The 14,521-nt window shown below is 32.6% G+C and overlaps 2 protein-coding genes across 6 annotated transcripts in view; one reads left to right on the top strand and one right to left on the bottom strand.

Moving 5' to 3' along the window:
* The first annotated feature begins 3,990 nt into the window (after window positions 1-3,990).
* LOC100799496 (probable F-box protein At4g22030) lies at window positions 3,991-5,392 on the top strand. The gene has a single exon (XM_003534659.5). It carries the CDS (start codon window positions 4,062-4,064, stop codon window positions 5,334-5,336), a length of 1,275 nt encoding a protein of 424 aa, XP_003534707.1. The 5' UTR covers window positions 3,991-4,061; the 3' UTR covers window positions 5,337-5,392.
* A 4,218-nt stretch (window positions 5,393-9,610) lies between these two features.
* The window catches only part of LOC100804288 (aminomethyltransferase, mitochondrial), a 5,895-nt gene continuing 984 nt past the window's right edge, over window positions 9,611-14,521 (bottom strand). For 2 of the 5 annotated variants that reach the window (XM_041005278.1, XM_041005279.1), the window contains exons 2-4: window positions 11,488-12,055; window positions 10,701-10,819; window positions 9,611-10,445 (exon numbers count right to left, since the gene is read on the bottom strand). In XM_041005278.1, coding sequence (XP_040861212.1) covers window positions 9,899-10,445; window positions 10,701-10,819; window positions 11,488-12,045 — 1,224 coding nt within the window. In that variant the 5' untranslated portion in view covers window positions 12,046-12,055 and the 3' untranslated portion in view covers window positions 9,611-9,898. Of the gene's footprint in view, window positions 10,446-10,700; window positions 10,820-11,487; window positions 12,094-12,758; window positions 12,796-12,830; window positions 12,927-14,521 lie in introns of those variants that run through there. The other 3 variants (XM_041005275.1, XM_041005277.1, XM_041005276.1) reach the window with 3 other exon arrangements.

Here is a 14,521-nt window from a genome sequence, read left to right as displayed (position 1 = left end):
GCAAGACTCGTTTACAAGGGCATGCTAACGACTCTCATATATATATATTGTTGGATCTTGTGGCCTCAATAATCTTAAGAGGGATAGGCTTAGAATGCAGAAGAAGCAACAACAATCAATTTAATAATGTTCTATAAACATGCAAGGCAAAATTGATTGCAATAACATAAACAAGATAAGGGAAGAGAGAATGCAAACACAGTTTTATACTGGTTCGGCCACAACCCGTGCCTACGTCCAGTACTCAAGCAACCCACTTGAGATTTCCACTATCTTTGTAAAATCCATTACAAAGTCTGAACCACACAGGGACAACCCATCCCTTGTGTTCAGGAATCCTTTACAACAAGAGACTCACAGTCTCTTAACCAATCTCATTGAATAAGAAGAATGGAAGAAGAATTCTCTCTTCAAGAGAAGAATATTACAATGAAGATCATGTAAGAATCCTTATAGATTTTGCAAGTGTTTGGTCAAGGATTTCTTTTGAGAGAGCATTTGACAATGAAGTTCTTTTGAAATCTCTCTCATTGTCTTTTGAGAGGATAAGACATTTTTGCCAAGCAAAACTCTCTGTCTAAAATTCGTGCCCAAGTCACCTATTTATAGGCCTTTGATGACCATTCACAAATCTAATGAAAAGATGTGACTGTTGGCAGATTTTCTGAAAACTTTCCACTGGTAATCGATTACAATGTTTGTGTAATCGATTACACAGTTATAATTTGAAGGGTTATAACTTTTGAATTTGAATTTCCAAAGTTTCGTTGCTGGTAATCGATTACAGACATGTGGTAATCGATTACATGTTGAAAATTCAAATTCAAAACCTTTTTCAACAGCTATTTCTCAACCCTGTCTTCGGGTAATCGATTACACTTCCTGGTAATCGATTACCAGAGCCTTGCATGTCTTGAAAGCACTTTGTTTTAAGGCAAGGCTTGGTCTTTAGTGAATCTTGAAACAAGGCTTTGTTTGTTGAAGCAATCTTGAATTATTCTTGAAGCAAATGCTTATCATTTGAAGCAGCCTTGTTAGATTCTTCTTTGACATCATCAAAATCATGTATACATACATTCACATTCTCCCCCTTTTTGATGATGACAAACATGTGATTTCTTCTCGACACCATCAAAGCTTGCATGATTTACATTCTCCCCCTTTCTCAAGAAAATTCTTAATGATACCACTTGTTGGATCTTGTGGCCTCAATAATCTTAAGAGGGATAGGCTTAGAATGCAGAAGAAGCAACAACAATCAATTTAATAATGTTCTATAAACATGCAAGGCAAAATTGATTGCAATAACATAAACAAGATAAGGAAAGAGAGAATGCAAACACAGTTTTATACTGGTTCGGCCACAACCCGTGCCTACGTCCAGTACTCAAGCAACCCACTTGAGATTTCCACTATCTTTGTAAAATCCATTACAAAGTCTGAACCACACAGGGACAACCCATCCCTTGTGTTCAGGAATCCTTTACAACAAGAGACTCACAGTTTCTTAACCAATTTCATTGAATAAGAAGAATGGAAGAAGAATTCTCTCTTCAAGAGAAGAATATTACAATGAAGATCATGTAAGAATCCTTATAGATTTTGCAAGTGTTTGGCCAAGGATTTCTTTTGAGAGAGCATTTGACAATGAAGTTCCTTTAGAATCTCTCTCATTGTCTTTTGAGAGGATAAGACATTTTTGCCAAGCAAAACTCTCTGTCTAAAATTCGTGCCCAAGTCACCTATTTATAGGCCTTTGATGACCATTCACAAATCTAATGAAAAGATGTGACTGTTGGCAGATTTTCTGAAAACTTTCCACTGGTAATCGATTACAATGTTTGTGTAATCGATTACACAGTTATAATTTGAAGGGTTATAACTTTTGAATTTGAATTTCCAAAGTTTCGTTGCTGGTAATCGATTACAGACATGTGGTAATCGATTACATGTTGAAAATTCAAAGACATGTGGTAATCGATTACATGTTGAAAATTCAAATTCAAAACCTTTTTCAACAGCTATTTCTCAACCCTGTCTTCGGGTAATCGATTACACTTCCTGGTAATCGATTACCAGAGCCTTGCATGTCTTGAAAGCACTTTGTTTTAAGGCAAGGCTTGGTCTTTAGTGAATCTTGAAACAAGGCTTTGTTTGTTGAAGCAATCTTGAATTATTCTTGAAGCAAATGCTTATCATTTGAAGCAGCCTTGTTAGATTCTTCTTTGACATCATCAAAATCATGTATACATACATTCACATATATATACATAGATGGTCCAACAATTTTTTTTTCAATAAATAGTAAATCATTGACTATTCAAGTTTTCAAACAAAGACCCTATCTATCGACAGAAACCTAACGTTGCCAACTGAACTTATTGAATTTGGAAAACGTTGATATCTGTTGACAATTTCTTATTTCAATATATAATAAATTTTTTGTCGTCTTATCCTTTGATATTGGAATATATCATATATGTTTGAGATATATATGTATATGAAAAAAAAAAGCAAGTGATTAGATAATATAAAAAAACATTATTGATATTAAAAAAACATTTTGGTGGTATTGGAAGAAGAAAGAAAACATAATTGTTGTAGTTTTTAAGCTGGATAGTTTATGGTTATGGTTTATAGCAATAAAACTGAAGAAATAAGACCCATATGCTAAGTAATTTTGATGGAAGTCCCATATAATACGATACCGGTCATAAACCCATGTAGTCAAATATTATGGTTATGTTTAATAAAATTAACTAAAAAAATAATTAGTTGGAAGTTGAAAAATTAATTAAAAATTTAAAAATTAGTTAATAATTGAAAATTGATGCTAAAGATAAATTTTTTTTTTATTAAATTATAAGTATTTCATAAAATTAAATGTGTGATAGATTTATATATAACACAATTTTTTTAATCACCATATGCTCATTGAATACGTTATCGTCTATTTAAGGTAATATTTAATAAACATGTGTTGGCTGTATATTGATTCTTTGGTCCCCAAGAAAACAAGTAATTAGATACTTGAAAATATAGAAGCTAATGGTTTTTATAATACAAATTAAAAACCTTTGTCGCAAGAAATTTTGAATAAGCGTTGAACATTGTTTTTCTCTCAAAGTTCCACTAATGTTAACTTATGAGTCTCCCGTTTATATTGATTAAAAAATGAAACAAAACCTATGTACATGAAGAATTGGTATATATATATATATATATATATATATATATATATATATATATATATATATATATATATATATATATATATATATATATATATATATATATATATATATATATATATATATATATATATATTAAACCAATTCTTCATAGATTTTGTTTCATTTTTTAATCAATATTTTATTGTTTATGTATTTAATAATGGAGAGAAAGAAATAAGTAAAATATTAAAAACAAAATAAAACTTCATTATATCGTCATTCAAATAAATATGTGGAATTATATGTATATGATGATGTTATATATATTTGCCTAAATACATTAATAAATTTTAAAATAATGTTATTCATGTAATATTTTTTTTACAAAATAAATTTACACACTTTTTTTCTAGTCTTTCTTCAACACATTCATCTTGTCTTACTTTCCCACCCTCTCATGTGTATAAACTTGTCAAAGTTTGCTGTGAAATTTAGAGTGGCTACCAAACAGACTGAAATTTACATGTAGTTGACATTTTCATCGTCAGCTATGACATAAAAATATACCTTGAAGAAAACAAACAAGTGATTTTATAATTTGAACTTCAGCCCTTCGATTTCATATTTCGTTGCAAAACAACTACATCGCAATAGGAGACCGTGGCAATCCGAGTAGGAGACGGTATAGTTTGAACAAAGTTAGAATGAAAATCAAATAAGAAAAAAAAGTCAAAGCTACACATCCAGTCAATAGTTTCCATATCTGACCCTTTCTTTTTTATCCCTGCGTGTTCACACATAACCCCCTATATATTACAACCCCTCGCTGATCCTTTCACCAACAACAACAACATCAAATCCACAACATAGACCTAAAGCAAAAGCACTATGGCATCCTTACAAATTTCATCTTTGCTTTCTAACACCTTTTGTTCAACATCACCATCAAGAATAAAATCCTCTATCCACATCCCAGAAAAACTCCCTATACCTTTTTCCATAGCTCCAAACTCAAAACCAAGTAGAAAGCTGTTTGAGGAATTAAACGGTTTCTCGCACACAATCCAAATACTCCAAGACAACTCATGCAGCAGCAGCAACAACAACAACAACATAACCTCAAAAGCTACCATTCAACTTTATGCAATTCTAGAAGCCGTAGACGATAGAGTGGAGATGCATCACAACATAGGCGAGCAACGTGACAACTGGAACACCCTTCTCTTAAACTCAATCAACATGCTCACTCTCACCGCAACCGCCATGGCAGGTGTCGCCGCCACCATCGCCACCGGTGACGCGCCACTTCTGGCTCTAAAACTATCCTCCATGCTCTTATTCTCCGCCTCCACGGGGATGCTGATGGTGATGAACAAAATCCAGCCCTCACAACTGGCCGAGGAACAAAGAAACGCTAGGAGGTTGTTCAAGCAAATTAAGTCCCACATCGAAACAACACTAGCCATTGGAAACCCTACCGAGGAAGATGTCAAGGACGCAATGGAGAAGGTTTTAGCACTTGACAAAGCCTACCCACTTCCTTTGTTAGGAGCCATGATTGAAAAATTCCCTAAAAAATTTGAGCCAGCAGTTTGGTGGCCTTCAAAGAGAAACAATTCCAAATATCATGAAACAAATCAGCAACAACAACATGGTAAGAACAATGGGTGGAATGAAGGGTTAGAAATGGAAATTAGAGATGTTTTGAAAGTGGTGAAGGAAAAGGACATGAAGGACTATGAGAGGTTAGGGAACTTAGTTTTGAAGATCAACAAGAGTTTGGCCATTGCAGGGCCTTTACTCACTGGCGTTGCGGCTGTGGGATCTGCATGTTTGAGCCAAGATTCATCATGGGGAGCAATAGTGTCGGTTTTGGGAGGGGCATTAGCGACCGCTGTTAATGCTTTTGAGCATGGTGGACAAGTGGGGATGGTGTCCGAAATGTACAGAAACTGTGGTGGATTCTTCCAAATGTTAGAGAATTCGATCCAAGAGACTATGGAGGAAGATGAAGAACAAAGGGAAAATGGAGAGTTGTTTGAAATGAAGTTGGCGTTGAAATTGGGAAGAAGTTTGTCACAACTCAGAGATCTTGCAAGAAAATCGGCTTATTCTCGGGTAGAGGGAATAACCACCGATGAATTTGCTAGCAAGCTCTTCTAATTGATTTTTTAAATTGTAATCTAATTAGCTAACAATTAATCAATTCTTTTATTCAATTCTAATTTTTCATCTTCATTTACTTCTTGCTGTTTTTGGGGGCGCGCGTCTAAAGAAACTAATCTGCTTTGACTCACCAAATAAAGAAAAAAAAATGCGTGGACAATTTCTCGTCAAATTATTACAACTTCATTGTCATCTTTTACCAAACTGACAACCACCGTGTAGACTTTTCAGTTTACTGATGGGAGATCATCATAAATTCAGAATTAACAAAGAGACAAACATGTTTATACGTCAGGATAATTCAGGTTTGGGAGAAAATGAAATTTTAATCAATTAATTTTAATTGATTTGGATTTTTATTTTTTTTCTAATTCAAATCAAATCTAGATCATTGGATATCCCATAAAAAAATAAAAAAAATTATTTGATTATTTTTATAAAATAACAGTTTGAGAATAGGTGTTGTTGTTAAAGTATCTAGTTCATTTTGCTTTGGAGAGTTCATTTTGTGAAATTGTGGCTAATTGCGACAGTGATGAGAGGAGGCACTCAAGCGATATACATAAAGGGACTTCCTTTCAACAAAAACCTAACCAAGTGAAGCTGAAGAACAACAATTGTGTTTTTGAATAGAGGGTAGAAGAATAGATTGATTTGTTGTTGTTATTGACATGAAGACAGTCTTTGTAATTGCAGAAACTCAACCGAGTCAAGTTGAAGAACAACAATTGTGTTTTGGTGTAATAAAGCATAGAATTGAACACTAAACAATAAATCAGAGTTTTTTGTCGCCAACCATTGTCGTGCTTCAACGCTTATGCCCTCTAAAATCACTAACCCTATGAACATCAAAAGTTTAACAGCCTCATTTAAAAACCTATTATATCTACCGGGATAAAAAAGTAATAACCACATCAAAATAAACTTGTTATATTTGTTAACACAAATTAAAAACACGATTATAATAACTGAAACTCAAAGTCTCACGTGACAAAAAACTTAAATGTGCCCACTTCCGATTGGTTGGTCAACAGACGGCATTCAAACATGGTGAATGAAACTTGTACCAAAGGAATCACCCTATTCTTGATGAATAACTTCATGTGTACGTTGTTTCGTGTACATGATCATCCAATCCAACGTGTGTCTGACAAAAAAAAAAGTTAATCTTGTTAAGTGCCTGTACTTTATATTTCGATCTTTGCCTTACAATTTCAGGACTAATAAGTATGACAAGGATGTTTTCATTGAGAAACATGGTGAGAAATTACGACTTATGTCAGGCTGCAGTTAGTGCACTCCAAGCACTATCAGTTATCAATGGAGATTACATCATCTATAGAGATTATATTAACATTAGTATTGCAGTTGGTACATCAAAGGTGTGTATTTTTTTTTTATTTGGTATTAAAGGTAGTACATCAAAAGTGTTCGGATAATATACTTCTTCTTAGAACTTATTGGTTTATGTATAATTTCTATATTTAGAAATTTTTACATACAACAATTAATATTTTAAAGAAAATTTAAATTTTCTCAAGTAAACTAATTTTTATAGATTAATTAGGTGAAAATTAACAAATAAAAAATAAGTAATGATTCGTCTAAAATAAAATTTTAGGGGATGGGAAAACATGTCCCGATGCAACTCGTGTCTCGTGTCGAATATATTATACCAAGTGAGAACATAACAAATAAAAACATATGCAGAGGAAGGTTTAGAAGAACAAGGTAAAATAAATTGTAGGTTAGTAATGTAAACATAACCACATAATGCTTATTGTGAGGGTTCGGAAAATAAATTTCAATACCTTTCTATTACATATACAAGAAAAAGTCTTACAATTATTCAACCAATTGTCAAACTCTGTAATAACAAACTCTTTAGAGCATTTCCTACGGCAGTTTCTTGATGAATTTTTTAATTGAAAAAATTATATCTTATAATTTTTTAATTGATAGAGCAAATCTATGTGACAATCAAAGTTTCTTTAGATTAAGATTCGATCCTTAATAATAAAAAACAATATTTTACACAATAAGGGAACAACACAAAGCACACCTTGACAAGTGATTTCATGTATGATGTACCCATCAGACATAAATGTTCGTTGATAGGCAAGTTGGCCCATTTCCTTATGAATTTTCAATTCCTAGTCTCTTTCAATAACTGTTGAATGAAAAGTAAAACCTCCATAAAAGTAGCACCTAATGCTCTTATATAAGTGATCCTGCTCCGTTCTGTATGAAACTTCCAATTTTAAATTCAAAAATGCATAAAAAATACTAAATGAACACATAAAGATGCAGATAATTAGAGAGAATTAGGAAAAGAAAAGCATCAAATAAAAAAAACATAAGAAAAATGGAAAAATAACATGGAACGAACATAATGAAAGAATAGAACAGAGCATAGCTACAAGTTTTATTTCCTTGGAGCAGGGGTAAATCATGCATTATATGAATGATGTTTCAGCCCTATGTTCCTATTTGATCATCAAACAAGCAATTTCCCACTCTAGAAGCTGTTTCACCTCCTTGAAGTGAAAACCATGGAATCCAAAATTCTATAATGTAGTAATATATAGCACAATCATTGATAGCCTAGGTAAAGGCAAACTTGTAAGTTAGACCCATGATTTATATTCTGAAATATTGGTCAACGGAATTTCTCCAATTGTTGTCACTTACAATATTCTAAGCCATATCACTTCTTCTTAATTGTGGGTCAACAAAAAAATAATTGGTTTGTTAGATGAGATGGAATTGAATATATATATAAAAGAAAATTAGGTTATATGAAAATATAATATTAAATCTAGACAATATAATCAAAAGTTGAAGGTCAAAATTTAATATTATGTAATCACTAAAAAAATCATATAATTTTTTTAAAAATTATGTGATTTTTTTACATTAAATCTCAATTCTCTATATGTGATTATACGATCCAAATCACTCTATCATAAGGTATATGTATGTGTGTGATTGCATAATATAAATCACACGTCTTAGCTCTTGTTCCTTGAACTCTACACACCATATTTTGATGAATTGAGAGAAAGATAGGCCTTTCGAAGGAATGGGAGAAGAGGTTTTAGGTTTGGCAACGTGTTGTGGAAAGAGAGAAGAGAGGGTGGCAATTTATTCACTGTCCCCAATATTCGCATATATGGTTACTTGCTGTCACTATTTGATTATACGTGTGATGGATAACCTCGTCTCAGTTGATTTTGTTTGTTACCTATTGATTCACGGGATAGATAACTTTTTGTTACTTTTTACTGTAAAATCAATAAATTATGTTAGAAAAAGAAAATATATGTGATTTGATTTTCTAATTCATATGAGATATATTATTAAATGCGTGGATATTATTATAAGATGATTCATTTTTTGTCTAATTTTTTTGTGTTGAATGCTAATGCACACTAATTAGGTAATTAGGATGGATATTAGCATTCTTCATATAGTTTAGATTAAAGGTAACAAAAGTTTAGTTATTACACAATAGCATATCAGGTAACAAAAGTTTAGTATTGAACATTTAATTATAATTATTAGATTAAAGGTAATAGTTTAGATTATGTATTTAATTGCAAATCTCACTTAATCTTTTAAAAATATCAAATGACCTTTAATTAAAAAATGAACAACACATTAGATTTATAATTAAATATACAACTTGAACCGTTAATTTGAATCTAATAATTAAACGTCATTGAAAAGAATGCAACCGATGATACTACTGTGTACACAGGGAGGGTGACACTTGTATCTCTTGCAAGAGTGAACCTAAAGGAAATGTGGCTAATATATCACTAACAAAAATGTGAAACAAATGACGGTTGCATTAATTTACTGAAATTAGTGGATTCTAAAGGCCAAAAACTCTATTAATTAGTGGTTCAACCTTTGCATCTTGCGAGCAAGTGAGAATCATGAAGGTTTTGGCAGCTTGGTGATGCATACCAACAACTAAGACAGGTATAACTAGCCACCCACTTTTAAATAGTAAGGTTCGTGCTTTAGAACCGGAGCATTATGTTTTATGTTGAAAGCTGCATGTATTTTAATCTCATTCAATTTGTTGAAAGCTTGAACTATTTTTTGTGTAATTAGTAGTGATCAATCCAAATTCATGTTGTTGATATTGTGAATGCTGACATTAGAACCTGATTCACTAGTACTTACTATAGGAAGCATTATTATGGTTTTGTGGATGATATGCAGTTGATATCACCCCAAAGGAATAAAATGACACAATAAAATGAAATGAATATCGCAGGTCATGCAGTGAATACATGTCCACTTTTAATTCCATAGATTTCATCTTGACTTCAATATAGAAGTTGGTGGGAACAATGTGAGAAAATTTCAAGATTTATCTCAACTATCATACGTGTTTGGATGAAAATTGAGTTATTAATGCAAGGCGTTCTCCTTGTACTTGATGTGGGTAGGACAATGGCATAGAAATCCATTACAACTTCCAGATTATAAGAAAACTGGTTAAGGGGGAGTATTGGGAAAGGTCAAAGGTGAAACCTCAAAGTAAATTAGGACGGCTTATAGTATTTTGTTGGTACAAATGGCATCTTTGTAACAACTCCTTCATTAGACTTTCCTCGAATAATAATCTTTACTTTGGTGCCTGCTTTGTGCAATCCTGATTTCACATATCCAATGGCTATGTTCTTCTTGAGGCAAGGACTGAATCCGCCACTTGTGACTTCCCCAATGTTGTTCCCTCCTTCATCTTGAATCTCACTGTGGCTTCTGGGAGGAGGGCCAGAAGAAAAGAAACCAACACGCCTGATCTTAGGGCCTTCTTCAAGCTGTTTTAGTATAACATCAGCACCTAGAAAACCCCCTTCTGCTCTCCTTCTCTTCCCTATGGCCCATGTCAGTCCTGCCTCAATAGGTGTAATGTGCTGTTCCAAGTCATTGCCATATAAACACAATCCAGCTTCAAGGCGTAGACTATCTCGAGCACCTAATCCTGTCAATCTTATCTTCCCTTCAGATTTTTCAAGAATTGCCTTGGCAAGATCCACTGCACTCTCTGAGGGAATTGATATCTCAAATCCATCTTCCCCAGTATACCTGAAAGTCTCAGTGAAGAGTGTCTTATCATGCACAGTACTCCCTAAGCTAATTACACAAAAAGGCTAACTGAATTTATGAAATTGCACTCATTATATCAGCCAAGAAATCACTGTATAAGGTAACATTTTTAACATTGATGTAGCAAAAGTGATATCATATAAGATGGAAATTCAGGTAACATTACTACATCTCAGACAAACTTTACAAGTTGAATTGCTAATGTTACAGAAAGCAAACAACATGAAAACATACCCTGTCCGTGTGAGAAAGCACTGCACACCATTGATGTCCAACACTTGGAAACCCCCAAAGTACATCTTGCTTAAATCTGCTTTTGTCAGGTGTTGAAGAACCGGAGCAGCAAGAGGACCCTGCTACAAAGGAAACAAGGATCCTTTATTAATGTTAATTGAAGAATAGTTCAGTAATTTAAAAGTCCCTCTCAATTTAGTAGTCAGTTTAAAAGAGAGCACAAATCAACTTAGGGAATGTATCTTTTCATGTTGAGTTTTAACATGACCTTGTGATGGGAAAACTGTGTGACTCTCTCTCTTCATAGGCTTTAAATAGGTACGGTTTATACTTTATAAATATTTTGTAACCTACTGGTGGGGCTAGGTATTTATGGTTCTTACTATCCATTTGTAAAGCTTGGGTATAGCTTATACCTCTTACATATATATGAATATACATATTTTTTGCTGATCCAAAAAAAAAAAAAAAATAGGTAGGGTTTATACTTTATATATATTTGTGAATATTTATGAAATGAGAGATTGACAGTTGGACACAATTTTTACATGACAAGGTCATGGGAAAATAGATAACAAGAAGTAGGTGCAAAGGAATGTGCAATTACACAACATCCAAATATCTACAGGGCAGGTAATAGTAGACTGAATTATTTCATAAGCATTCTTAATTTTAAAAAGCAGATTACAGCTATCTCAATAATATGGAAATGAAGGGGTAAACCCAATAGCAGCATGTTTTTTAAAAATGTGTCATGATGCAAATGCACAACATTTTGATAAATGACCTGCAGAGCAAGAAGAGATCTCTCATCATGGATGTGCCATGACACATCACCACCTTTGGCCTTGAATGCCTTCATATGCTCCTCAATATGAGCCAGATCTTTATCCCTGCATCCAGCATTCACAACCAAGTATATGTGATCATCCTTCACCTTGGTAATAACTGAATCATCAATTGCCCCTCCTTTTTCATTTGTGAAGACAGTCAATGAACCAGTTCCAGGGGCAAGCCCAGCAACATCAGCAATGACAAGCTTTTCAAGGAACGGAACAGAGTCCTTTCCCTTGAGGCTTAGCCCGCACATATGGGAAACATCAAAAAGGCTACCATTCTCCCTACAGTTAAGGGTTGAGTCCATAATTGAGTCCTTATATTGAATTGGCATGCTCCATCCAGCAAATGGCACCATCTTCCCTCCATTAGCAACATGGAAGTCATAAACGACTGTCTTTTTCAGCTCAGCATCTGAGGCAAAATACCTACGAGCAACAGCCTTCTTATCACCCTGGGCAAGACGGCGAGTGATTGATTGCCCGAGTTGCCATAAGCCCCCCCTCATTTTCTGTTATCTGATGAATGAAAGGAGTTCAATGTCAAAAAGTTTAATCTACACACAGCATAACTTTAAGTTAATAACACTTGATTAATTGGGGGGTCAAAGTAATCCATGTCATCTATAGTATAACATCAATACTCATCATGTTACTCTCTCTAGTCCCTACCCGCAAAATTTCCCGGTCATAATTGAAACAAAACAAGCTGCTTTATGCCATTTCATCGAGATGTTGCTATAGATATGATCAAAACTTAGCAGATACAAACAAACAAACAAACAAAAGAGGCTAATTGCACTGGCCAGATTCAGAGGTGACACTTGTGAGAACAATAATTTCATTTCTTCTCTTAGACCAGAAGTGAGCACAGTTCATGTTCTATTACAATGAAATAATTACCATGAGATGATCGTACGTCAAATTAAAAAGTATCCTAGAAAACCTCTATCCAACGCATTGTAGAATTCAGAACCTGAATCATGATATCAATTTAACGCGGCAGTGACATATGATACGGAAAATCATACAACCAAAACAAATGAAATAAAAGAGATTTTGTATCATCAACAACAACACAACATAACAGCCCACATAGCCAGAAACGCTTAAAACTCAAATCTTTATCAATTGTCTAGATCCAAGTTTCAATTCCCAGATTCACCAGAATCATAAAAAACTCAAGCAATCCGACAAAAATAACACAGATCATGGTATTTACGTGAGAGCAAAGACGAGTCCACATGGGAAAATGCAACGAAGGAGGAGATAAAAGAAGGGTAAAGGCGCTTACATAGTGTGTGAAGTTACTCAGAATGGTGGAAATCTGGGTGCCCAAAAAGGCATCAGTAGTGCAAAAACAGAAGGATCTGACAGATAACCTTTCTATATATATATATATATATATATATGAAATAAAAGGTTCGCTTATCTGTTCTAATGAGACATATTTGAATAAAAAATAAGTTAAATTATTCATTTAATTTTTATAATTTTAAAGATTAAAAAATAATTAAAATATAAATAATAGAGACTAAAAATATTAAATTTAAATTATAATAACAAAAAAATTAAAATACAAACTATAAAAGAATTAAAAAATACTTTTAAATTAAAGAAATACAAGAGAATTAATTAAAATATGAATTAATAGAATGGAAAATTCCACACGAGTTTAATACTCATTTAATTCTTATAATTTCAAGACATTAGTGGTGCAAAAACAGAAGGATCTGTCAGATAACCTTTCTATATATATATATAATAAAAGGTTCGCTTATCTGTTCTAATGAGTACATCATGGATGTGCCATAACCAGACACGAATTTACTACCTTGTCTTGTTCATTTTTTTTATATTTTATTATTGCAGTTCATATTCAAGTGTTGCTGGATCATGTATGCTTTCCATGCACCCGGAGCATCCTATGGTTAATAAAATGGGAAACTCCACACGATGTACTGTCTTGCCAGTGATCTTGTCCGAGGTTACTGTACAATGGGACCCACTTGCCATGAGAAGATGAGAGCAATATTTGCTTCGAATCTAAATTCATAGATGGAAACTTAAAAATAGGGTCTGACAACAAGTGTTCATACTTCATACCTATTAATGGGTAAATCATTTTATTATAAACTATGATGACAATACCTTCAAAATTATGATGAAAATATATTGATAGCATTTTGTCATGATTTTTTTTTAACTACTATTCTTCTAAGAATCACAATAGACCTTGTTTTTATTTATAATTATCTATTTTACGTTTTTTATGAAAATAATATTTTATTTTATATGTATGATTATTTTTAACATTATTTATACTGTATGTGACTCTTGTAATATTATAAAACTGACATAAAATTTGTGTAGAATATAATATGTGATAGTTATTGGAGTAGTTTGTTTAAATTTAATTTTTTTTAAATGTTTTTCAAAGAAGTAGTTTTGAAAAAAAAATTACTCTTTAAAAAAAAGAAATCTAGAGAAACACATCATAAAATTACTTATTTTATTAAAAATACACTTAAAAAAACAATAAAGTTAATCAAACAAGCTCATTATTAATTTGATCCTTACTTATATTTCATATATATATATATATATATATATATATATATATATATATATATATATATATTGGTAAAATTATATTTTTGGTCTTCCATTTTGTCTTCAATTTCAAATTTTGTTTCTCGGTAAAATTATTTACAAATTTTGTTCTCGTATTTAATCAAATCACACAATGTTGGTCCTCTAGTCCATAATTGAATGTTAACTGTTACAAATGAATGTTGACTATCACGTGTCACGTTCTTATTGGATGATGACTGTCACGTATCATGTTATGATTGGATGTCAACTCTATGAAAGATGAGATGCATTGTTGTTTTCATTAACCAATCAGAACATGACCAATCGTAGGCTGGAGGACCAACATTACGTGATTTGCTTAAATACTAGGACAAAATTCATAAATAATTA

This window comes from Glycine max, chromosome 9 (assembly GCF_000004515.6).
Source record: "Glycine max cultivar Williams 82 chromosome 9, Glycine_max_v4.0, whole genome shotgun sequence".
NCBI lineage: Eukaryota > Viridiplantae > Streptophyta > Magnoliopsida > Fabales > Fabaceae > Glycine > Glycine max.
The sequence above is the reverse complement of the archived record's forward strand: the minus strand, read 5'-3'. Positions and strand labels throughout refer to the sequence as shown.

Coding starts and splice junctions, on each gene's coding strand:
- LOC100799496 (XM_003534659.5), top strand. CDS start 4,062: ATGGCATCCTTACAAATTTCATCTTTGCTTTCTAACACCTTTTGTTCA.